At 40.5% G+C, this 27,194-nt stretch overlaps 1 protein-coding gene across 1 annotated transcript in view; it reads left to right on the top strand.

The window, feature by feature from the left end:
- Nucleotides 1–27,194, top strand: part of PARN (poly(A)-specific ribonuclease) — a 69,891-nt gene that overhangs the window by 10,302 nt on the left and 32,395 nt on the right. The window contains exons 9-20 of the mRNA XM_075285784.1: nucleotides 1,420–1,458; nucleotides 1,942–1,984; nucleotides 4,493–4,573; nucleotides 5,183–5,239; nucleotides 9,381–9,458; nucleotides 10,116–10,159; nucleotides 10,302–10,344; nucleotides 11,153–11,228; nucleotides 15,195–15,305; nucleotides 15,406–15,475; nucleotides 18,238–18,293; nucleotides 23,924–24,010. Of these exons, the coding sequence (XP_075141885.1) occupies nucleotides 1,420–1,458; nucleotides 1,942–1,984; nucleotides 4,493–4,573; nucleotides 5,183–5,239; nucleotides 9,381–9,458; nucleotides 10,116–10,159; nucleotides 10,302–10,344; nucleotides 11,153–11,228; nucleotides 15,195–15,305; nucleotides 15,406–15,475; nucleotides 18,238–18,293; nucleotides 23,924–24,010 (785 nt within the window). The remainder of the gene's footprint in view (nucleotides 1–1,419; nucleotides 1,459–1,941; nucleotides 1,985–4,492; nucleotides 4,574–5,182; nucleotides 5,240–9,380; nucleotides 9,459–10,115; nucleotides 10,160–10,301; nucleotides 10,345–11,152; nucleotides 11,229–15,194; nucleotides 15,306–15,405; nucleotides 15,476–18,237; nucleotides 18,294–23,923; nucleotides 24,011–27,194) is intronic.

Raw genomic sequence — 27,194 nt, 5'->3', positions numbered from 1 at the left:
CTCCCACTAACTTCACTGAGTTTTGTAAGGTGGAATTCATCTGAAGGTTGTTCATGATGGTTCCCCCCCTCCCCCTTCTAGCGGAATCTGCTATTGAAATGAATGTCACAGTTGAAAGGTGTATTTGTAGGTTTAGTCCGCCTCTAAATCTGACTGCAAGAAAACTGTATGAACATATACTTAGGACTCGTTCACACGTGGGGCGGGTTTTGACACCGAGAGAGACACGGCGAGCCGCGTCACTCTTGGGTCAAAACCCGCCTGCCATGACCATCGCGGTCACGGCTTTCCCCTCCGCAGCCGGCTCAAATGAATGAGCCGACATCGGAGGGTGCTGCCGCTAGGCGGAAGCCGCGGCTCAGCGCGCAGCGTCTTCCGCCTGCAGAAAGGGCAGCTCACTTCTTTTTTTTCCGTTAGCGGCAGCTGCCGATAGCGGAAAAAAGAAAGCTAGTGGTCTCCATAGACCATCATTGAAAGGGACGGATTATGACGTGGATTCCGCTGTCAAAATCCACCCCTTTAGCCCCGTGTGAGCTAGCCTTTAGAGCTTCAGTTTTTGGTGTTTCCTATCTATGTAGAGGATGGATTACATTTTAGTGGCACACATTGCAGGTGTTCTGGTGGAGGAAACAGACATTAGATAACGTTTTATGCTACATATGCAGTGTAGCTTGTAGCTAATATTGGGGAATGGTGTGAGAGTTGACGAAAATCTGGGAAAAAGCTAAACTGATTGTAAATTTGTATGTACAAGTTTTATAGGGAGTCTGTCACCAGGGATGAGCACATATAAGTAGTCACACAGCTAGCTAGATCAAGGTCACCTAACTATAATGGTAGTGGTACCAATTCAGTCCTTCGTACCAAAGATCTCTTTGTAAACTTAATTATGCAGATGAGCTGCCTGGATTATACTATTGATGACTTATAATGGGTCATCAATATCTGATCGGTGGAAGTCTGACACCAGGGACCCCTACAGATCAGCTGATTGCAACCGCGCTCTGCTGAACACTACTGTACTCTTGTCATAGGCCAGTGATGTCATGTGGTCTGAGTGCAGATCAGTCATATTCATGGATCTTGGACTCCCACCAATCTGATAGTGATATCCTATCCTACCCAATCATCGCAATGATTCTCAGAAAACCCTATAAGTAGTTATGTATCTCTCCATAAACTAATCAGCTGTTTCCAGGGGACCTATGGATGTTCAGTAATTCTGGTGTATAATCCAAACTTTAATTCTAGTTGGATGATGGAAGTTGTCTCTGTAGTTTATAGACTTGTCTGGAAATGTTACTCTTTGATGCATTTTTTGTCTATGCATTGCTCATTGTTATCTCTGTGCCTGTTCTGTGTATCGTAAATGTCTTACTACAGGTTTATAGTTATAGGAAAACTTTTCTCTCATTTTAGGTATCAAAGGAAACTTATCTACCAGACAATGAATTGGAAGTAAGTGGGAGTAGATCTCATGTACTGCATGAGATGATCCTAAAGCCAATGAATAGGACTATAAATCTGTTTTGCTTCATGTACGTTATGATAGTTCCCAGCATCTGTCATTCCAAGGAAAGTAATATATCTATTTGGGTTTGAAGTGTGTACGTGCACTACCTTATCAATTTGCTTCTGGGCTTTGCTGCTCATGTTGCCCCTGTGTCACTCATAGTAGTAAAGTCAGGGACTATAGTGTTTGGTTTGGTCACATCACTACTATGTATGTCGGATCAACTGAGTACTGAATCGTCCTCTTTACTATTTTCTCTTAACTGTTGTGTGTGAACATGCTCCTAAGGTTTGGTCAAAAATTCTCCAATTTTCAGATGAGAAAGCTGAATAAACGTTTAATTTGCATAAACTGCAAATCCTTCTTTTTCCCCCCTAAGCCTGAGCTTTGTAGTTACTATAAACTTTTTTTTTTTTTTTTCTTCCTAGGTTTCCACGAGGCACTCATGTAGAAACTGTAGAATCTCCAAATGTAAGTTAAAGTTTTGGAGTTTGGTACATATCAGGGCTGTGGAGGCCACATCACATTGTCTCCACCTTCAAAATACAATAACTTGTAATTGCCATTATTTATATTGTATAGGCTAGACACATAGTTTAGTTCCATATTTATAAGAATTCAAGCATGAGTTTTTTTTGTTAATTTTTTTGCATTTGTGCCATCCTGTTTCACTGCCATTCAGTAAAGGATGTCACTAGCTGTTGGCTATCCAATCAGTGTTGCTGATTTGCAATATTCAATGACTTATCCTAAAGGTGGATCACCCATGTTAAAGAGGACCTTTCATGTCCTCATGCATATGCGATTTTATATACCACTAGAAAGTCAATACACTGTCTGTTTTCCTGTTATGTTCCCTCGGGGAGGAGATACCATTTCTGTTAGTTTCAATACTGATCTCTCCCTGTTGTCAGGAGGGTGTTCCTCCATAGCTCAGCGTCATCTCTGGGCAGTAAGGAATGCCTCCTCTGACAGTACAAGTCTGTTAAAGTACTATCAGAGGGGCACTCCTCACAACCCAGTGATGACGCTGAGCTAAAAGGAACGCCCTTCTAACAGTAGGAAGATATCCACGTCAAAACTAACAGCACTGATCTCTCCTCCTCCAGGGCACATACTGGAAAAGCAGAGTGTGCCGAATTAGCCTTCTGTCTGCATTCTTATGGCATACAAAACTTCACTTTCACAAGGTCCCCTTTAAAAGCACCAAAAACCCTTTAAATGTGAAAACCTTCTTGCTTGTTTTCTTAAAGGGGTTTTACAGGACATATTGATAACTTATCTATTCAGTGGGCTCCCAACACCATCAACTTTACGAATGAGCACCGTGGCCTCTTCACTGATTAGTAAGTGCAGCGCTGTACATTTGATAGGTACTGTGCTTGGTGTTGCACTTTGGCCCCATTCACTTGAATAGAGTTGAGCTGCAAAGGGGCCATGAATGATGGGAGTCAAACACCTGGGAACCCCACAGCTCAGATGCTGATGAACTATCCTTGGTGTAGGTCTTCAATAGGTAGGTCATGGAAAACCCCTTTAATTGACATACCCAGTGTACGGTGATCCTGTACTGCAGTGTTTGTAGTCCCTGTTATTTTCTTGAGATATCACAGGATTCTTTATGCATTAGCAATAAATGAAATCAGTCATTTCTATAGGTCAGTGATGGCGAACCTATGGCACGCGTGCCAGAGAAGGCACGCAGAGCCCTCTATGCCGGCACGCGAGCAGTCGCCCTGATCGTTCACTAACGGGGAATCCAGTACAGGATTCCCCGTTAGTGAGCGATCGCTGCCTTCTGCTGGTTGTGCAAATGCGCGGCCTACACTGACTACAGACTGTGACTTCTGCACCTGCGCGGGTGTGATGACATAAGTCATCAGTGCGCGCAGTGAACAGAAGAGAGGACGCCCAGCAGCTCTTCAGGTAAGTATATTTATGTTTGTGTACTGTCTGAGGAGGGGGCTACTGTGGACCACTTGATGCTGTGTGGGAGGGGGCTACTGTGGACTATTTGATGCTGTGTGGGAGGGGGCTACTGTGGACCATTTGATGCTGTGTGCTAGGGGGCTACTGTGGACCATTTGATGCTGTGTGGGAGGGGCTACTGTGGACCATTTGTTGCTGTGTGGGAGGGGGCTTCTGTGGACCATTTCGTGATGTGTGGTGAGGGGTCTACTGTAGAGTATAATCCTGTGTGGAGGCCACTGCGGGGTAGATTGTACTGTGTGTGTGGGCCACTGCGATGCTGATGGTACTGTGTGTGGGGGCCAATGCGGGGCAGATTGTACGGTGTGTGGAGGCCACTGCGGGGTAGATTGTACTGTGTGTGGGGGCCCACTGCGAGGCTGATGGTACTGTGTGTGGAGGCCACTGCGGGGCAGATTGTATTGTGTGTGGAGGCCACTGCAGGGCAGATTGTACTGTGTGTGAGGGCCACTGTTGGGCAGATTGTACTGTGTGGGGTCCCTTCACTACTTATATAACACAGTATCTGTTTTATAGCTGACGTGATATTAGTACAGGCTGTAATTACATTGCACGGTCACTATAAAACGGATCCTGTGCGATGTAAGTAGTGAACATTAATTGTTCAAAAGAAAAAAATGCAGAGACCTTTACCTTTCAGTACAAGCTCTGTAAAGCCCCAGTCATACGACTGTAATTTGTGGGTCCATAATTGTCCGCAATTGTGGATCCACAGAGTTTTAAGGTTAAATTGCCATGTTGGCACTCCGCTATAATTTATTGGGTTTTGGGTTGCAGTTTGGGCACTCGGTCTCAAAAAGGTTCGCCATCACTGCTATAGGTGCAATACTACAGGTCTGTATAATAAAGCCTTTTCTATTTGTATGTGTTTAACAAGCCGTTGGTACAGCTTTTTGTGTTTTGTAATGGACGTATGGCAGATTTGCCAGATTTATGTTTTAAGCTATACTTGCATGCTGCTCTATGTTTTGTATACATTCTGTATTCCAGAATGAAAGGCACATGGTTATTACCAAGGTAGATGACGATGAGCGGAAGACAAAAGAACTACAGAAAAAAGCCAAAGAACAGGTATAGCTGCAATGTATCTGCTGGGTGGAAAGTATGGTATTTATGGGGGACCCGGGGACGTTCAGGAAGGTAACCCATGGGCTTATTGAAGTCCTTTAGGTCACCTTCCAGAAGTAATTTTAAATGGTGGGATAGTTCTGTGCTCTGCTGGTAGTTGGACAGATGTTTTGGTCCCAGTGACTGGCTGTGATTGGCTGTTCCTGGGTCCGATTGTTGCAGGGTCTCAGAAGGTTTTCCCTTTTGACCCATTAACATGTTTTGAATGGTTGCTGGGGGTCAGGAAAATGTGTTATTTATAATATATATTTTTTTTATTTTTTTTTGTATTTGTTGTCATGGCCATATTAGAAGGGGTTAGTTGCTCATGAAATGAGTGGACAGATTTGATATTAAGTCTTGAGTTTATGGCTAAGATGTCTTTTATGGTTTAAAGTCCTATAAGTTTTGAATTTTAGTTCTGCCTTTAATAAAGTCTGTAGCCAATAAGTTATTACCAATCGTCATTAGCGGTTAAGTTTGGTTTTAGTTATTTATCTAGTAATTACATCTAATCCCATTGTGGTGGGCATTTAGTAACAGCACTATGTATTTTCTATTGTCTTACTGCAGGAAGAGCTGAATGACGCTGTGGGGTTTTCTAGAGTTATACAAGCGGTTTCATCCTCTGTAAGTATTAGGCTCCGTTCTCATGGAGTAACGCGCTGCTCATTTAGACACGTATACACGTGTCAGAGCGTGGTGCTTCAAAAAAGATCCTATTGATATCAATGGGTGCCGGCTTATGCGCGTAACACATGGAGATCAATGGGAGGCTTTGTAACCCATTGATTTCAATGTGTAAGCCGGCACCCGTTGAAATCTGGAATCTGTTTTTAAGCGCTGCGCTTTGACATGTGTATACGTGTCTAAATGAGCGGTGCGTTACTCCGTGAGAACGGAGACTTAATGTGTATGTGATAAACTTTTGTCTATTATTAGAGATATTGCCAATGTAATGGTATCCCCTCTAGAGCTGAAATAGCCATGTGGTAAACTTGTCAAACCTGCCTGTAACATTTCCGCACATACACCTGGCGCCCTGGTATGTCTACAAGCTGTAATGAGCTGGATCTGTTTTTAACAGACTGTCCTTGTGCTTTCTCTTGGCCTACATACAGACAATGCTTTCATTGATCTACAGCTCATAACTGTTGACGGTCTATTTTCTTTTCATTTTTAATTTAAAGTGGTTGATCCAACAAACGACACAGCAGGATGAATGTCTTGTGTCAGATCTTTGCACTCTGCCCCTTTAAATGTCTAGGGAGTTAACAAATGATGGAGTAGACTGCTCACTGCTTCTGTAAGCTCCATGGACAAAGTCTTTGACCTACTTTGCTTTTAGATACATGATTGCAGGTATATCTAGACTTGTGAAACACAATTAGAACATTGTTACTTTCTCCCAAAAGCAGCACAACACTTGTCTGCAGGTGGTTTCTGATATTACAGGTCAATTCCTTCTGAAGTGATTATTGCTGATCTGCAATAGCAGACATAATGTATGCACAGGTGCTGTGCATTTTATTTATTGTGTTTGCCAGAAAGCAGCCTTTTGTCTAATCCGGTACAACCCTTTTGGCAGTTTAGACCATTTGTATCTGTCTTAAGCACTTCCGGACCACCCATTGCGTTTTTACGTCCAGAAGGAGGCTACCTTGTTCTGCAAGGACGTACCGGTATGTCCAGGCAGAATTCAGCAGCTGCACGATATGGTGCAGCAACTGATACTGGGAGCCGGCTGTAACTTCAGGTGGAGCTCCTAGAGAGAAAGCAGGGAAGGTTTATTACCTTCCCTGCCTTCTCGATCGCTGTGTACCCAGCGATCAGTGAGTCACATGATTCACAATAAAACACAGTTATTAACTGTTATATCCCTACCCCGAGGACACCATATACAGTCCTATGAAAAAGTTTGGGCACCCCTATTAATCTTAATCATTTTTAGTTCTAAATATTTTGGTATTTGCAACAGCCATTTCAGTTTGATATATCTAATAACTGATGGACACAGTAATATTTCAGGATTGAAATTAGGTTTATTGTACTAACAGAAAATGTGCAATATGCATTAAACCAAAATTTGACCGTTGCAAAAGTATGGGCACCTCAACAGAAAAGTGACATTAATATTTAGTAGATCCTCCTTTTGCAAAGATAACAGCCTCTAGTCGCTTCCTGTAGCTTTTAATCAGTTCCTGGATCCTGGATAAAGGTATTTTGGACAAACAATTCAAGTTCAGTTAAGTTAGATGGTCGCCGAGCATGGACAGCCCACTTCAAATCATCCCACAGATGTTCAATGATATTCAGGTCTGGGGACTGGGATGGCCATTCCAGAACATTGTAATTGTTCCTCTGCATGAATGCCTGAGGATTTGGAGCGGTGTTTTGGATCATTGTCTTGCTGAAATATCCATCCCCGGCGTAACTTCAACTTCGTCACTGATTCTTGAACATTATTCTCAAGAATCTGCTGATACTGAGTGGAATCCATGCGACTCTCAACTTTAACAAGATTCCCGATGCCGGCATTGGCCACACAGCCCCAAAGCATGATGGAACCTCCACCAAATTTTACAGTGGGTAGCATGTGTTTTTCTTGGAATGCTGTTTCTTTTTGGACGCCATGCATAACGCCTTTTTTTTATAACCAAACAACTCAATTTTTGTTTCCAAAATGAAGCTGCCTTGTCCAAATGTGCTTTTTCATACCTCAGGCAACTCTATTTGTGGCGTACGTGCAGAAACGGCTTCTTTCTCATCACTCTCCCATACAGCTTCTATTTGTGCAAAGTGCGCTGTATAGTTGACCGATGCACAGTGACACCATCTGCAGCAAGATGATGCTGCAGCTCTTTGGAGGTGGTCTGTGGATTGTCCCTGACTGTTCTCACCATTCTTCTTCTCTGCCTTTCTGATATTTTTCTTGGCCTGCCACTTCTGGGCTTAACAAGAACTGTCCCTGTGGTCTTCCATTTCCTTACTATGTTCCTCACAGTGGAAACTGACAGGTTAAATCTCTGAGACAACGTTTTGTATCCTTCCCCTGAACAACTATGTTGAACAATCTTTGTTTTCAGATCATTTGAGAGCGGGCTGTCCATGTTCGGCGACCATCAAACTTAACTGAACTTGAATTGTTTTGTAGAAGGAAATGGTCCAAAATACCTTCATCCAGGATCCAGGAACTGATTAAAAGCTACAGGAAGCGACTAGAGGCTGTTATCTTTGCAAAAGGAGGATGTACTAAATATTAATGTCACTTTTCTGTTGAGGTGCCCATATTTTTGCACCGGTCAAATTTTGGTTTAATGCATATTGCGCATTTTCTGTTAGTACAATAAACCTCATTTCAATCCTGAAATATTACTGTGTCCATCAGTTATTAGATATATCAAACTGAAATGGCTGTTGCAAACACCAAAATATTTAGAACTAAAAATGATTAAGATTAATAGGGGTGCCCAAACTTTTTCATAGGACTGTAAAATAAAAATTACCGTAATGGAGATGAAAAACTATTTTTTCTAAAGTTTTTTTTTTTTTTTTTTTGTAGTAGCACTTTGTTATTAAATATTAAAAAAAACAAAAAACAACTGAGACTCTTTCCCTCCTCTTTTGGTATTTTCCTGGATATAAAAAAAATAAATAAATTCAAACCCTTGCAAAGATAAAAACATAAAAATAAAGTCCTATGTGTCCCCGAAAAAAGACACAAAAATTAGTTGAATAATCCAAATAATAAAATTGTTACAGCTCTCAATACCACACATACAAAAAAATCCTAAAATGTGTCTGGCCCTGGACCACAAATTGGCCCGGTACTCAAGTGGTTAAAGGGGACAATAGACTCAAACGTAATCTCGGCTATAAATGGCGTTTGTTTTCCTTTTTTATTAATGCCAACCTACCCCAGCCCTGGCAGTATCGATAATGAATTATCATGTTCACGTGACCAATGCTTTGGATCATAGGCCTTAGCAGTGACCTATACACAAACGTCACATGTCTGACTGGTCTCAGTAGTGACTTCTGGAGGTCTTGTGATACTTGGTTCATACTAGTATCGCCAACCAGAACAATGGGGAAGTGCACAGATTTAAAAAAAAAATTAAAATAAAAAAGTAACAATTTTATAGTTCAGCATATTATGCTAATTTTCAGTTGGGCACTGTGACGGAATCTGTGAACACAGCTTGAATTGTGAGGTTCTTTATTCATATTTTAAGTCAGATAACCCTTTTAGGCTAAGGCCCCACGGGACGATACGCAGCGCTAAAGGTGTCGCAGTAAAAACCACGGTGGGAATGCTTCGCGGTTCTTCCCTCAGTGCTTTGAACACAAAGCTCACAGTTTTCCTCTGGACTTTATCATTGTATCTATGAGAAAGCCGGCTTTGTTTCCAAAGATATAATTGACATGCTGCGATTTCCAAAACCTTGCCAGTTTTGGAAATCGCAGTGTGTCCGCACGTCGCTTTTTACTGCGAAGTGGGCATGGGTTTTGCATGAATCCTATCCACTTTTCCTGTACTGTAAAACGCTGCGATTTTTTTTTTTCCTGCAGCGATTCCGGCTCATGGGGTCCTGGCCTTAATCTCTTTTAGATGTGATGTGATGTTGAGCAAAAGAGCAAAAAAAAAAAAAGAAAAAAATAATCCAGATCTACAGGCAAAGTTAATTTTTCTGCCAGGCTTCCTTGATGACATATTCAACCTTTTATAGTTTACTAATTTTTTTTATTAAAATGTTTGCTTATTTTTCAGGGTAAACTTGTGATTGGACACAACATGATGTTGGACGTTATGCACACTATAAACCAGTTCTATTGTCAGTTACCTGAAGTAAGAATTTTTCTACTTTATAATCTTAACCTCTTTTTATAAAGGTATCAATGTAATTACATAATTACATTCCTTACATTTAAAGGGGTGCTCTGAGAGGGTCAGATATGTAGAACCCTCTCTGATCAGCACAGTGAAGTAGAAGCACAACTCCTTTAAGTGCTACGTCCTCTTTACACAGATGCCGCTACTTTTTTGTGTAGGCTTGGTGCTAAAATAACCAGTGTTGGCAAAGAGGGAATGGCTGTCGTAGTTGGGGATTTTGGGTATCTGATCCCAATTATCAAACATTGGTAACCCCAATGGCGTAACTAGGAATGGCAGGCCCCATGGCGAACTATTGACAGTCCCCCTTCCCGACCGACGCCAAAGACCCAGGCCTATTAAGAAAAAAAAAACGCAGCGGTAGCTGCTGTCGCCAGCCCCTAATATCCCAGGCCCTGTGGCAGCTGCTACCCCGGTAGTTACGCCCCTGGGTGACCTATCTTATAAATAAGTGATCTATATTTGTCTAGTCCTTACAACAGAAAATTGCAGGACACTCCAGCAGAACTGGTCCACACTGCATTCTGGTTTATACATGGCTGTGGTCTATGTAATGTGTTTTTTTTTTTTTTTTTTTTTTATGTACTCAGTATCTTCGTTTTTCTTATCTAGGACATGGAAGAGTTTAAAAGACTGACAAACTGTGTTTTCCCAAGGTAAAATTTACTACATGCAGTGCTATTGTTTGTTCTGTATGGATGTGCATGTAATATATGTATGTGTATATCTATAGAAAAAGCGATCTATTAATCTATATTGCACCGTTTTTATGGGGTTTATGTTTTTTTTCCCCTCCAGAGTGCTGGACACTAAGCTTATGGCATCGACACAACCCTTTAAGGTAGTAGACGAATTCTTTCTCTTATAGCCTTGTCTTATCGCTGCTTATGTGAACACAAGATGGAAGACATTATTTCAAGGGCCTGTCCAAGCTTCTGAATGACCTATCTTTAGAATGTGTTACTGATGTCTGAACCAAAACTGGAGTTGTCAGTAGGCCGGACAATTGCATGCACACCTCTAATGGATGCCGTTTTTTGGAAGGCCCTATGAATGTCTGTGCACACTTGAAATATATAAAGATAGATATGATTTTGTACTTATGGACTACCCAAATCTGAAGCTATCGCCACTCTACAGGCATAAAATGTGACCACTCTCCCACTGGGTACAGTTTCTCCTGGAAAACCTTTATTGGTCCATTTTCCGTTCTTCTTGTGTTCTGATGGCCCAGAAAATATGAATGTAGCGTTACCTTTCATGTTATGGGCTGGATTTATTTTTTTTATTTTTATTTTTTCTCCCCCGACTCATAAAAATGCCTTTTAGCTCCCAATTAGATTGCCTAGTCTTTTTGGCTGAATGGACTGGTATCTCTTGTTAATACTTCCTAGTACTGCCAACTGTATCTTCATGTGGTACTCTAAACCTACTGAAAAATATTTCATTTTTATTTAGCATTAATTATATTTTTTCTGACACTCTTTATAGGTGTTATGTTGTGTGCATTATTTTCTAATCGCGTTTTTCCCTCTTATGAGTTGTCATGCGTTTTCTAGCCACATGGTGGCAGCGTTGTTGATTGTGGTTTAGCTAAAGCACAATGTACATCTGGCATTAATTGTTCGGTCTCCATTATATGCTCCTAGGCAATTATTTCACACACTGTCCTTGCCGAACTGGAAAAGAGATTACAAATGGCTCCTTTCAAACCTCCTAACGTTGGTAAGAATTCAAGAACCAGTTGGCTTCTGTCAACTATCTATTAAAATCAGTAACTGGCTTCTGTGAATAAACAGCATTTTCAATATCTGTGCTCAGCAGGGCTTTAGAAAACCATTAAGGATATTTATAGGATATCAGTGGTGTTTTCTTAGAGGGAAGGATGTTCTCAAACGCTTTGGCAATATTTTATGGTTTTAAAACACTTAGTTGGCCATTTTTAGTAAGGTGTGTGTGTGTGTGTGTGTGTGCGTGTGCGTATGGTACTTTCAGAGATTATGGATATAGCCGATGCAGGTTTTATGTTTTTAGCTTAAAATATTGTCTCTCTCAAAAGTTCTAACATGTTCATAGTGTTCTGATCCCTAAGCAACTGAGTAGTGAAACTTGTTGAGTGAAATTCTTCTGTACCATCCATTGTATGGTCATTGCTGTCAACTCACATGGTCGTTTTCAGCAGGCCTAAAAGAAAAGGGCATCTCTTCATTCAGATCAATGTATGTGTACCGTTTGGTGAGACTGCTTATAGAATACACTGGATTCAGAGGTGTAAACAGGGGTCCAGTACGGGGGTCGCAAACATGTCCAATTGGGCCCCCAACTTGGGTATACCGGTATATCACCATATGTTGACTGTACAGTAGTATATATATCTGCTCTACACAGGGCTCTGCAGACCATTTTGGTGAATACAGCGCAGTAACATTTGCTCATTTGCTGACTTGCTGGTGATGTCTGACTAATCGTTCCTGTTTCCCTTCTCTTCCATCTGGACCTCCGTGACCACTCTTTTCAATCTCTGTATAGTTTACAACACAGGCATCCTTGGCTCCTTACTTTTCCTGGCACGTTGTCCTTTAACCACACACCCATCCTAATGCTACCCCAATTATAAAATATATAATCTAACCACCCATAATGAATAATACCCCAAAGTGCATCTTTAACTTCCCTATATACTTTCTGTAAATATACTCTCTGCTTATTAATAATGTCCCAGGTATTTCCTGATTAAAAGGTAAAAAAAAAAAATTAGTGTGGTACTGATACCCGGGACCCCCAGAATCAGCTTTTTGAATGAGCCGTGGTACCTGTGTAAGTCTTGTGACCCATTCTCTGTGTACATAGTGTCTTACGTCTCATAGCGGCCATGTAATGTAACTACATCCTTGTCCTATACACGTCTATGTGACAAGACTGTAGTTATATCACACGGTCACTATAAACAGCGTGTGATATAACCAGGTGCCATAGCCCCTTCATACAGCTGATCAGCGTGGAGTCACTTCTCTTATTAATCTATTCTGAGCACAGATTATAAACAAAGATGAGCTGTAAACTCCTTAAGACCAGGCCCCATGTGGCAAAAACGCATTGTTTTACAATTCTGCAAAGTGGATGGGGCTGTTGTGAATCCCATCCACACATTGCATAAAAATATGTGCAGTAGACACAATGCGATATCCAAAACCTTTTTTTCCCCAAATACATTGGTTTTGGAAATCGCTGTCAATTACGCAGGTGGTTTCCTTATAGGTATAATGGAAGAAAATCCACAGAGGAAACCACTACAGACGACCTGTGAAAAGCATTGCGGTTAAAACCTCAATGTGTTACTGCTGTGGTTTTTGCGGAGGCCCACTTTATGGGGTTGTAGCCTTAATAAAGCCAAAGTGCCACCTTAATTTATTTTAATTGAACTCTCATATTATGCCCCTGACATAAATACTACAATACTACACCCCTAAGTCCCCTTATATAAATAACCACCCTCTTATATTCATAAATACCCTATATAAATGATGCCCCCTAGTGGCCCTTATATAAATAACCTCCCCCGTCAGTATTCATAATGCCTCCTAATATCCCATATATAAATGACTCCCTGCTTGTCATAATGCCACTAATTATCTTTTGTCCTCCACCACCAAAGGCCCCCGGCTATGCCAATGGCTGGATTTAAAGGTTCAGTGTATTATTGATGAGAAGACTTCTTCATCCTCCCCTTGCCCTACGTGTATAGTGACTGGCAAGTGTTGCTATTCATTCACCTATACACAGCAGCCTTGCGTGGTGGGGAGAGCACTTTCCTCGTGGGATTCAGAACTCTGCATTTGCTGTATTCTTTCAGTGTCCTTCTTAGAAAAGCAGCGCCAGCCTTCGACCACTAGATGCAGTTTTGGCCATCAGGACCATAGATCTGTAGTTGTAATATACTGCTGTTGCATAGATTAACAGTGACAGATCTGCAATAACAAGTCTGAAACATGAGCAGATTCTACAAACCTTATATTCTAAGTCTTATTTACAAGCAGTTACTTTTACCTCTGCAGAGCCTTTTGATCTAGACCCAGAAGCCAAGAGCCAATGTACTGCTTGAGGACTAGTCATAGCGGTCTGCCTGTGGCTTCGTTTTAATAATTATGATGTCACTGACTTGATTCATGCCCCGTAGTGTCTGCAGTGGTGGAGCCATTGGTTGGGTCTGTTATGCGCTTGTAGATAAGGAATGAATCATTTCAATTTCACTGGTTTGTGTGGTGGGTCTGATTTAACCCTACGACAGCCAGTTATTCCAGTATAAGGCTATACACATCCTTTTCACTTATCATATCTGTCCCAGTAATACTTGCTGAATGTTTGGTCTCCGTGTCAGGGCACTGCTGCCTTCATTGGGTCTTGTGTATGCTTTATCCCTCTACTGATATTTCCTCCTTTAGACCATGAGAAATGGTATTCTATCTCAGACAAGTTTGTATTTCTGCTCTATTCCCATGCATTGGATGCTCTTTTCTTTCTCGCTCTGTACACAGATACACAGCCTGTATCTGCAAACTGTGTTTTCACCTCCTCATCTTTAGTACACGTGTGGTCTACCCTCCTCAGAATATTGTATGCTTTCCCACATCTCCACACTCTGGTCTGCTGTTTACAACCTACGTCACATACCTGCTGCTACAGATGTTGCAATGTTAACTTCAATCTCTCTCGCTGCAGCCCTTGAATTTTTTAAATGACTAAGGTCATAGTAGCGTTTGTTTTTATTGTACCCATCTTGGATACAGGCGCCATCTTATCATTTAACATTATAGCAGTTTCAAGCATAAGCAACTATATCTAGCATTCAGCTTTAAAGGATAACCATGTTTTTTTATACATTACATAATTATAGACGTCACAATTTTCTAAAGTTAAAGCAAACTTTTGGTGTTCCTAAACCCCCCTGCCCCACCGGTAAAACTGGCCCTATCATGTGCAGGATGGATTAATTCCCCTTTCTTTGGTGTGCCTTTCTAGTCAAATAAGGCAAATAATTGAAGACTGTTTTCTGTGATAAAGTATATTAGAGTTTCTTTTCGTATGCACTCTGCATTGATTTATGAAAATATACAGAGTAGGGAGTGAATGGAGAGTTAATGCAACTAGAATCATTGATCTATATGAAAAGCAGCAGGACAGCCAGCTAGGAGGAGCTGCACAGATTCTACATCAGTGAAAGGGAGAATGTTCTAAGGAAGACTATTATAAACTTGCTTTTAATTGTGCATTTGGGAAACTAATAAGAATAAAGCAAAAAAAAAAAATAATTCAGTAGTCATAAAGGTTCCAACAAAAGTGCAACGCAATAACTGAAGACAGAGTAGAACTAAAAATGGAAGCCGCTTGCGCTACTCAGTTATACACTACCAGTCATTCACATTACTCTGACCCCCTCCCCCCCACTCTTGATCCTCAAGGACAAAACCAATCGGAATACTGTCTTATATCCAGCCAACATGCCAATATCTCTAAGAGTAACTGGTATAAGGGGAGAATTTATTCTTTAATAAAAATCTACATTATATGCGACTTTATGTGAAGATACAATTTTGGGTACATGATCGTAAATAAGGCAAACATTTGACACAATTCAGCAATTCTATCCTACCGGAGTCATACATTTCTTATAACTTTCTGTCCCTTCTTCAGAGAGTGCTGAAGGTTTTCCAAGTTATGACACTGGCGCAGGACAACTTCATGAAGCTGGATATGATGCCTACATAACAGGACTGTGCTTCATTACCATGGCAGATTATCTAGGTGATTTTCTGGGCTTTTATAAACCTGTACTGGTAGTGGGTTTACACATTAAATTAAACTTAAATCTTTTTTTTTTTTGTTTCTTTTCTTCTACCACTAGGTACATTTTTGAGTCCACCACAAACTCATGTTACTGTGCAGTCTGATGTCATCACCCCATTCTTTAACAAGTAAGTCACTTACCACAGTCTCGAGATGAATATAAAGTATTTCTGTAAACTTTTCATATTGCGAAGGAATAATATCCTGTGTTGGCACCAGACTTGGCACCGTCCCAATAACATTAATGGCCACCAATGAGACCCTGAGATGGCAGTTCTCGCCTTGCTGTCCTGTACTGCATCTACCTAGTTACACATGACGTATAATTGGAGATTTATCTCTGGATAACTAGACAGGTATGCCATGCAGACCTCATGAGAAGCTGAGTGATGGTCTCTTTGGGCGTGTGACCATGTCAAAGAAAAAATAATTTTGTCTTACAAATGATATAAAAACTTGATCCTGTTGTCCGAGCTGTAATTCTTTTTCTTCTTAAGCAAGGAATGAAGTGTGTGTGGGTTTTTTTTTTCCGTGTTGAAGTCTCTAGATGGTTTCTACACTTGCGTGGGTTAATTTATAGTACTAATTTAAAAAGAATAAATAAAAAAATCCTCCATAGACAGGCCTAGTTTCCTGTGGAGTTGTGCATAGATTTAGAGGCCAATCTGTCCAGGAGGTGCCTTGGGTCTATGATTTTCAGCTGTCGGAAGTCCCTTAGCTGCACGTTTATTTGCCGTTGGTGAGGTGGAGGGGAAGCATGCAGAAGCTGAGTGGTGCATTTGTATGGTGATAAATTTTCCCTCCTGCTGGGCTACTGAGTGCTGAAATGATTATGGAGGCCACTATTTGAGTTATGCGTGAACTAAATGTTTTTGACTTCATAGCGTGTCTTTGGCTCAGAGAAGTAGGTTTAACTGCTTCCTCGTAAATTAGCGCAGCCAACCTGAGAACGGGTATAGGAGATCCACGCAAGCACCATACAAAGGGTTAGTGTCCGACGTGTTGCTCTTGGACCCTGTCAGTGTTTATTAGATAACTGCCCAGCCCATAAAGACAGCGTGACTTTGATTCTGTCCACTTGAAATAACACTGGGCAGGATGAGATAACAAACTTGCACATTTTGTAAAGCTTTTTGGTTAAATACCAAAGTATTGATTTATTTTAAGTAGGAAACTGTGCAAATGTTGTTCTCGAAAGACGTTTTTATTTATCTTGAAAACCACAGTGTAAATGTTCCTCAGGATTACAGTGTAAGACATGGTTTCTGGTGACCCTGTACATTCCCATATAAGTTTCTCCGACTCTCCAGTTGTATCCCTTCTTCTGAATTTAGGTGACCTATACGTAACGGTGTGTGTGTCGCCACACTGTGATTGAATAGCATATAGATGAGTTGCGATCCACCCTGTGCCTCCACGGCCCCATTCATTGAAGTCAGTGAGCAAGGACCAATGACCAGACAAGAATAGGACCTGTCCTGAATTTTTCTCATTAGCCCCATACACGTGAAATACATAGTTGTATGGGGCCCATAGAAATGAATGGGTCAATGGACTAGCACACTGACAGTTGTGTGCATGAGTCCTTACTCCAACTCTTTATTTTCAGTTCCAGTAGGTGAAATGGTATATTTGAGCTGCTCCTTACATACTCTTGTAAATTAGATTATAAGACTGCAAATTTATCTATAAACTAAGATGTTTACTTTAGCTTTAAGATGAAAGTTAAACTTTTGCAAGTGAAGGTGACAAACTTTGTAATAAACTTCATTAAAGAAAAGGGTTTGTTTCTTTATTTTTCTCCTTCTGTCTGTACAATGGATGTCTATAGAGGGGAGGAAGAGGAGAGCTCCTAAAAACATTCTTCATTATAGGGAAGATGGTATGAAAAGCTGGATTTTCATGAATACAATCCAGCTTTCTCCTGGCAGATGAGGCAAACTACAGAACTACCGTTGTCAGAGTGATTTCCATCTCACATTCCTCCACCCTCCCCTCTCCATAGAGTTCTTTGTAAACTGACACTGCTTGTATACAGATCACTTAGATAATAAGTAAAGACAAAGGCAAGTACTTAGACACAGGGATTGTCCAGGCAGAAAAAAAATGTGGAAAAAACTGAGCATATTATGAAATGGCAAGAAATGCGCTCATTACTACCCCTCCAGTATTTTATGTGCTCGGCCATTGTTTTAGCATTGTTCTCAAAAGAATTAAGAAACTAAGTAGATAGAAAATACAAAAACTTTCCATGCTAGGTGTTAATACTGGACTTGTGGGATATTTTAGGCAGATTTCACAGGCAGCACTGCAGTGTTAGACCTGGAGTAAGAGTTGGTTGAGTGTTTCAATAGCTCAGCAGGTAGAGAAAAACGTCAAGGAGATTTGTATTATGCCTGCCTTTGGTCTCAGTTTAGATGTTTCAGGCTTTATTCACATGTAAGTGTTTTGGTTAGTGACTAGCTTGAGCCAATTTCAGGAGTGTATACTACACAGAGATAAGGTATCGTGGAAAGTTTTGCATCTGTTCTATATTTTCTGCCCATTCTAGTTTTTGCTTACATTCACCGATGCAAAGCTCTGACTTGTGTACAATGGGCCTAAGAATTTATGCACAACTGAGAGTGCTTCCAATGTGGGGTCAAGTTTGCAGCAGAATTCACTTGGATGATCGTCTAAGTGTCACCCAAATGCCTTCTGTTATGCATTCACATCTGTAGGGCTTCCAGTTCATTCTTTTCTGAAAGCCCCCATAGACGTGAATGTCGCTCCGGGTGTCATCAGAGTGCATTTTGCCGCACATCAGATGCACACTTGCTTCTTATAATGGCTGTTTATAATGTTCTTCTGTGGTGGAAACTTTTTTTAATTTCTTGTGTCATTCTTTCAGACTGTTCTTGATGAGAATTACTGACATCCCATACCTCAACTTGGATGGTCCAGACTGTAAGTAATTTTGTGAGTGCATCCTTTATCTGAGAGCACCATGTATACTTTATTTATTAGCAATGTATTCTTAGGCAGAAGCACAGGTCACGAGTCTTAAACTGGGCCTGTTGACATTTAACCTGTATAAACAGATGGTGAGGATCAGTATCTATCAGTATTTCAGCTATCTGTATGTTGAAATCTTACTGATTTATATTCTCAATAAGGCGCACTAGAGCATGGGAACAGACATATTAGGGTTTGAACTCGGGGGAGATTGGTCTTGACTCTCAAGCTTACTTTATGTACTGCAAAACGAGATGGGAAATGATGACAAGTAGCAGCTAGTGAGGGAACCACACCTTGGCGTTCTTCATGAAACATTTCTGCAGGAGGCAACAAGCAGAGTAAAAGATGATGATATCTGAACATTGATGTAATATAAAACCTGCGGGGTCATTGTACTCATTTTCTAGTGTACTTTACGCTAAAGATTGCTGCAATGATGTTTTCACGTACTGATGGCCTATACTGTAGACGTAAAATCGATTTTAGAATGGAAAGCCCCTTTAAATAGTACCATCAAAACAACATATAACACTTTTTCCAAAAAATAAACAAAAAACGCCTCACTTGGTTGTGACCCATAGAATATAAGTTTTTAAAAACAAATACTGAAAAAGTTGCCAGTGTCTTCGAGGGGTTAACTGGGAATTTCTGTCTTGCATGTTTCCTGTCACTTTCACACTTAATACTTTTCTGTCCATGCAAAAAAATTTGGACAACTCAATGACATATTATAGGAAATGGAGGCATTCACACGTCTGTTTTTCACAGACCCCAAAAATAAAAATCTTAACATGTAGTTTGGTTTGTGTCCCCCCCCCCCCTCTTCTAGGCCGTTCAAATCTATATAGGCCCATTAAAAAAAGTGCAAGAGTCACAGATGTGGTGGATAAAGGTCATAACTTAAACTCATATTAGGCAACAACCCGTAATGCCCCTTTAAAAGTTCTTGTCCTTTGACGCTATAAATTGAGTGTAATGGCACGATCAATCCTTTCTTGATTGTCGGCTAATTCTGTTCATGTCCAATCAATATAATCATTTCTTCAGCTAATAAATTGCTGCTCCACAAGGTCAAAAGTTCCTTTGTTCCATGTCGGGCCTTAGCTGATTTCCATAAAGTTCTTTTTTTGGCCTTTGTTGGGCCCAGGAGTTACATCATACATTCCTTTCCATCATCCCTCATTATGCACAATAATCATGGCTATAATTTTAGAAGTTTGAGCAATTCCTCCGACATAAATGTAACAACTGGAGCCAAAAATACAATGTCTTATTTTATACTTGTGTGACGGAAAACCGAGCTTGAATAAAGGGTCTGAGCTTCGTGTTGAAAATGCAAAAAAAATAAGATTTCTGGAGTCCATTGAACATGTTGGTAGTAAAGTGGGTGTTCAGTTTTGTACAGGCTGTACTATTAGTACTTGTCCTGAGAAGGATCACATTGTACTTTGTCGTAAAACAAATATTCACTGACGCTTTTGCCCCTTGTCATATGAGAAGTAAACATGTTCTACTCTAAATATGGATTTCTGTTAGATAAATCTCTATAGCTCCTAGTAACATTTCTGAACCCTATAGAGACAGTCAGTCTCTATTCACACTTGTGACGGGTTTTTTTTTTTTTTTGGATATGGCAGATTTCAAAACCATGAAAAGCCGATGGGTCAATTGGCATGTCCATGGTGTGTGTTGACATGTCCTATTTGTGGTCTATAAGGGGTCCATGAACTTTGGATGTCGGCAAGTTCACAGTGGATTTCAGTTCTGCTGAAGGGTTGTAATGCTCTAAGAAAATCGGACATTGACATTCTGCGGATCTTAAAATCCGCACCATGTGTCAATCTCTCCACGCAAGTATCCACAACATGCAAATAAGATTTGTTTCAACCTTAGTACACCATTTTGCCCTTGTAATGTAAAAATAAGAGCAAATGTTAACTTAACTTTGTTCATGTTGGAGTCGTCATTGCCTTGGCAAATTACTTTAGGGAATAATTGACCAAGTCTCGACCACCAGGGCAGGGCTTAAGGAAAGAGGGACACAGTATAGAGGACTGCTGCTCATGTAACTCCCATAGAAGGGACTGGGAGCTATGGAAATGTCCTGCACTGTTATTATAGCTTCCATTCACTTCTGCCTGTTCTGTAAGTCCCGCCATGATGGTTGGGACTTGTGGCCCATTATTACAGTCTCTCTCTTACTGAGATTCGGATAACCCTTTAATTTGTCATTTAACCCTCTACATACCATTCAGTTCAATGGCATGTAACACATTTAATGTCATGGTAATATTGTTAATAGAGATGAGCGAACACTGTTCGGATCAGCCTATCCGAACAACACGCACCCATAGAAATGAATGGAAGCACCTGTGCGGAAACGGGTGAATGTGCTGTTTGCAATTAAAGTATTATATGTGCCATAAATGTCTTATAGATGCAGACTCCACTTCTCTTGAAATTGGGAGTTGTGGACCAGACCATTGCCCTGTGGTCCCTGTGAATGGAGAATTGGCTGTGTCTCTCTTTCCATATATTTCTTCAAAATGAATGCATAGAGCAGTCTATGTTCGCCACCTTTCCATCCACATGGGCTGTGAGACTGGTGTTCTCAGCCACCGTTCTCAAGATGGAGGCAATTTCCAGAGATTGGACCTGCATCTTTAAGAAATTTATGAGATGGCAAGTCCTTTAACCTCCTGTTGACAGGTACTGTCAGGATAGCTTGTCTCACTCATGTATTATCCAATATCTTTGGCTAGCTTACACAATCATAAAAATAAAGCAGAGTCTGCTGGAGTTCTGCCACTTCTAGCTGATATCTGGGGGACTCTTTATATTGCTATCTAGCACTATGGTAGATTTTGGAGATATTCACACAAAGGCACGAGTTGCTGAATTTTATTAAAGCAGATTTTCTTTTTTTCCTCTCTGCTTCAGGAATTTGTATTTGGTTTTAGTCGAGCACAAAAAACTTCAGATTTTGACCCTGAGCTAGGAAGTGGAATTTGGAGACTGTCATTGTATTTTACCTATTTTGTCTATATTGGGCCAAATTCTGCAAGCAGATTTTAAAGGGGCTGGCCACTTTCAGACCAATATTGACAGACAAATGTACAATAAAAAGATATACAATTTTCCAATATACTTTCTGTACCAGTTCCTCACAATTTTCTAGATCTCTGCTTGCTGTCATTCATTCTGTTACTTCTAGAGGATAAAGGTCTGACCATGGTCATGTGATTTACGGTCCATGGTCATGTGATGAGGACACAGGTGCCGCTCGTTAGTCTCAGCACAGTAATCAGATATCAGCCTGGTAATCAGCTGTGCACCTGTGTGCTAGTCACATGACCATGGACCGTAAATCACATGACCATGGACCGTAAATCACATGACCATGGACCGTAAATCACATGACCATGGACCGTAAATCACATGACCATGGACCGTAAATCACATGACCATGGACCGTAAATCACATGACCATGGACCGTAAATCACATGACCATGGACCGTAAATCACATGACCATGGACCGTAAATCACATGACCATGGACCGTAAATCACATGACCATGGACCGTAAATCACATGACCATGGACTGTAAATCACATGACCATGGACCGTAAATCACATGACCATGGTCAGACCTTTATCCTCTAGAAGTAACAGAATGAATGACAGCAAGCAGAGATCTAGAAAACCGAGAGAAAGTATACAGAAAGTATATTGGAAAATTGTATATCTTTCTATTGTAGATTTGTTTGCCAATATTGGTGTGAAAGTGGCCAACCCCTTTAACAAATTTCCCATTAAATTCTTAAATTCTGTTTTCAAATCTGCCTTATATTATGTATAATGAAGAAAATGTTTGTTTTTGTACCGTGTTAGCCAGTGGTTATGAAATATAAAAAAACAAAACACTTGAGTCTTCAGTAGATGATACCTTTTTTAATGGCTAACTCACAATGATGACAGAATATGACGTTTCAAAGCTCTTTGGCTTCTTCAGATATAACTAAGAACAATTTCTGCAGGCTGCATATTTATGTACAACAGGACACATAGGGATAGGATTTCAGGAGGGAGTGGGATGAGAAGAGGCTTATTAGTGTAAACATATAAAGAATTCACAGGTCCCAGGTTCTTATCTTTGTGGCTGTCTTAGTTCAGTGATTTCTATAGCATGACTTGAACCCATGTGATGCATTTATTCCTTTCTCCAGAGTGTTAAATAGGGTCATGCTCTTGTATTCATGAATCAGTCGCTGTTTCCTTGATTTAAAATTCCCTCTTAAAATCAAAATTTTCATGTCATTCGTGATATTATGATCTTCATTGCAGAAATGTTTTGGCACGGGAAGGTCCATTCTCTGTTCTCTAATTGTATGGCGATGTGCGTTCATTCTCATTCTGAGATTCTGACCGGTCTCTCCAACATAGTTTTTCAGTGGAACATTCGGTGCACATTATTAAATACACTACATTAGGTGTGTTACAGGTGAACATACCTGGGATTTTATATTCCCTGTTAGAGTTTGGTATCTCTATCCTGTCAGTGGTCAGTATGTGAGAGCAGGTTTTGCACCTTTTCTGTCCACATGGAAATGTTCCTGTGTTAGTTGGAGGTGACAGTGAGCTGCTAATAATCATATTCCTGAGGTTTGGTGGCTGTCTGTAGCACAGGAGAGGGGGATCCGGAAATATGGATTTTAGACGGTTGTCTTTTTTGCAGTAGTGGATGTAGTTTGCGTGTGATTCCTCTCAGCGTCTCCAGGTGGGGGTTATATGTGACCACCAGGGGCACCCGATTGTTTTCCTGTTTGGTATTGTATTTTAATGAATCCGATCTTGGTATTCTGGTGGCCCTGGTGATTTTGTTTTCAACTGTTCTTGGATTGTAACCCTGCCTCAAGAATGTGTTTTTTGAGGCCTCCAAGGTGTTTGTCTCTATCTGCAGGGTTTGAACATATGCGATGGTATCTGATAGTCTGACTGTAGACAATGGAGTTCTTTGTGTTTCGGATGAAAGCTATCCCATCTTAGGTAGGTAGGGCGGTCTATTGGTTTCCGATACAGTGATGTTTCTATTTTGTTATCCTGTGTCTTGATAACTGCGTCCATGAAGTTTATTTCAGAGAAGGAGTGATTGAGCGTCAGGTTGATGGTGGGATGGAACTGGTTGAATTGTTCATGGAAGGTTTTCAGCAGCTGTTCAGACCCAGTCCAAATGATTAGGATATCGTCAATGAAACTGTAGTAGGCCAGAGGCCTGGTGGTGCAGGTGGAGAGGAAGTCACTCTCAAGCTTGGCCATGAAGAGATTAGCGTACTGTGGTGCCATTTTACTCCCCATTGCGGTGCCGGTCTGCTGTAGATAGATGCAGTCACCAAAAGTCATTTTCTTCTGCTAGCTAAAAAAACAAAAGAAAAACTCTGAAATGAATAGGAGACAGATTTCAGATGGAATTTCAAGGCCGATTTCCATGTGTGAACACCCCTTTTGCTACTTTTATTAATGAACTTATATATGTTTTTTTTTTTTTTTTTTTTTTTTAAATATTTTCTTGTTTTCCAGTGCTCCCAAAAAGAGATAATGTCCTCCACGTGACATTTCCTAAAGAATGGAAAGCCAGTGATCTTTATCAGCTGTTCAGTGCCTTTGGTAAGACTTATTTCTGCAAATATTAATGCTCCATAATTTTTTCTTTTTTTCTCATTGCTTAACTTTGTGAAATATAGAGAGGCTCAGTGTAATGATGTGTCAAGGTCTAAGGCTGTGATGGTGTTCAACAGTCTCCCTCCTACTCTTATACAATTTTCCACTTTTTTTTGCGCATTTGTTTTCATATATGTATGCAGATGTTCCCAATGAAGGAAATATTTTGAGATAAATGGTACTCAATTTTTCATCATCTAAAGATTTGCCAGGCTGTGCGATTTTCCCAAAAACTATCAATTCCTTATGGCTTTCAGCATCCTTTCATACAATCATGCAATTGTTACGTTAATGTTTTGCTTTCCCTGAGTAAGAATCCCTCTCTGGCCACCTGATGGTCACGCAGGTGTATGGCCTAGTGAAGCTATTGGATAGTTATCAGAAATGTTTTGTAAGCGTTTAATCATTATGACTTGTGTAGAATTTGGCCAAAATTAAAAAAAAAAACAAAAAAAAAACTATGGTCCTATTGATTTTTTTTTTTTTTTTTTTTTTTGTCACTGGCTTTTGGAAATACTTGCTGCAGAAAGAAATGACTTGCTGCTCTTTACTTTGTTTTTATGTCAAAGGAGAAGAAAACACTCTGGAAAGCCTCATGGATATAAAGTTAATTGAATTGAGCTTTTCCTATGCGTGGACCCACAACTATAATCTGCCTGTAGTGAATCTACTCTGTTTTAGTTTATTTGCGAAGGCCGGTTAACATCTGCGTTCAGTTTTCCATCCGGAGAGTCTGCTTGGGGACCCCCAGAACTGAAACCTATATTTATTAAAAAAAAAAAAAAAGTCGCCTAAGGAAACCCACAGACCCTATAGACTATAATGGGGTCCATGTGGTTTTTTGCTCGGTTTCCACACAAAACATGTGGAGAGAGAGAGGTCTTGCAAGCAGCACTTTTTCTCTATGGATCTTTCAGGTGGAAATTGAGCAGAAACCACAAGGAACCCATCATAACCCATGGGGTCTGCGGGTTTCCTTAGGTGACAGGTTTTTTTTTTTTTGTCCCCCCCCCCCCCCCCCCCCAAGTGGCCTTCCCGAACATAGATGTGAACCAGGCCTTACGTGATTACACCAAGGACAGACTTGGCACTAAATATACAGAACATTCTCACTTAAAGTAACTTTTTTTTTAATGGTGGTATCCCTTTTACACCACTATTGCAATGTCCAAAGGATGTGTCCTAAATATCTGACTGATGCAGGTCCACCTCTTCAGCCTACTCCAGTGTTTTATAGGCATCCGCCAACTCCTGTCTTGGTTAGAGAGGTGGCTGCCACATACAGGCACAGATTGAATCGAGAGCTTGAAACTGTTTGGTTCGCAATTCCAAATCTTGACATAGATTCGGGTTCTAACTCCTAAACTTGCAGCTAGCAGATATTTATGGCGGCTTCTATGAATATACCCTGAGTATTTGTAGTTGGGACTACTCCTATTAGATATACATGACTTTGGGATGCATTGCCTACTCTTTCCCTTCTGGGTATGGTTTAGCCAGTGTTACAGTAGTGTATAATCTGGAGCCCATTTACAGATTACAAACTGCCGTAAACTGCAATAGGAGAGGAGTACAAGCATGAAAAGTGGAGCTCCAGTTACTTGTTTTATGCAGTACGATGGTTTTTGAACCAAAATTAATGTCTTATCTGCTGGGAACATCTTCGCTTTGTGTGTCTTGCATATATTCAGTTTTACTTGTGGAAACTTGAAGAATCAGATCAATAAAAATGTGCAATTAAAAAAATATCAAGCAGCTGGAGTCCATATTATAGTTTGCTATTGCATTGCTTATTTCATCTCCTCATCTGGCATATAGGATTTCTATAAGAAAGTTGGCTCACACATGAACCTGTGCAACCTAATCTTTACGTCTCTTAGACATATTTTGTTCTGATTACATTAGCTGTCTGACATTCTCAATTTGCTGTTATGTTTCACAGCGATGGAAGGAAAGTTTTGGGGGTTGTACTGAAAATCTGCATAAGTATGAGTAAGTCTTATTTGAATAGGTTTAGGCGCAACTTTGCAGTGACCTGATGGAATACATTATAGGTCTGAGTCTATGAAACGGAAAAAACAAACTTTAAGGGGATCACTGCACACAGCTCATGGTGTGACTGCACCCTAGTCATCCCTGCGTCAGATGCTCCATCTAAAATTAAAGAGGAAAAAATCCTGCAAGTACAAGTTTTTCATCTGATGATGTGCCTGCTAGAATGGCAGATACCAGATGGACTCTTAAAAATTGAGCCATCAAGTAACCATGTATTCTGAGTGATCCCCATTAACTATGTTTAGTTTGTTTTATGGATTAAAACCACACAAGTGTGAAATCTACCTAAGGCATATGGATATCTCCCTACATGGGACGCTTTTTGGCACAGGAAGCTGCAGCCAGCCAGACAAGGTCAGTGGTTTGCAAGGGGTTGTCAGGTTTAGGGCCTAGTTGTACAACTTCAGCCATACCAAGGGTTACATGCTCTTAAAGGGGTAGTCTCTGAAACAGCCCATTTAATACTCTACTTGGCGAACAAAAAAAGTTACAATTTAAACAAGTTTTTCCATACTTTGATATTGATGGTCTGTTAATTAGATTAGTTATTATAGCTCCTAGAAGCCATATCTTATGTCTGATACTGGACTTGTATGGAGGTCCTTTACACAGACGCAATATCGAAGGCCTTTACCCTCTAACTAAAGGATTGAAGAACCGCATCAAGAAACCCACCACAGTAAAATCTGTGTTGCATGACATGCAGCACTAACAGATGGCAAAAACCAATTTTTTTTTTTTTTTTGCATGGTGATTTTGCTGCATTTTACCCCAAAACTGTGATTTTCTGAAAATTGCGGTAATTTGAAACTACATACAACACTTGTGTGCTTTTATGGCTCCCTATAATCGCAAATGAGCTAATCGTTGGGGCGGTTAATATGTATTAGCCACCTGGACTGAAGTAGACGGGTCTGTAATCCATCTATGTCCACCCGTACTGAGAAGACTGCTGTAGAGGATAAAAGGACTTAGTCTGCTTCAGCCAAAGACTCTGATGAAAGGCCAGACAATGTGACCAGGTTCCTCTGTAATGCTATAGTCTCCCTCTACTTCCAGTAATAAGGAAAAGTGT

This window comes from Leptodactylus fuscus, chromosome 8 (genome assembly GCF_031893055.1).
Source record: "Leptodactylus fuscus isolate aLepFus1 chromosome 8, aLepFus1.hap2, whole genome shotgun sequence".
Classification (NCBI taxonomy): domain Eukaryota; kingdom Metazoa; phylum Chordata; class Amphibia; order Anura; family Leptodactylidae; genus Leptodactylus; species Leptodactylus fuscus.
The sequence above is the reverse complement of the archived record's forward strand: the minus strand, read 5'-3'. Positions and strand labels throughout refer to the sequence as shown.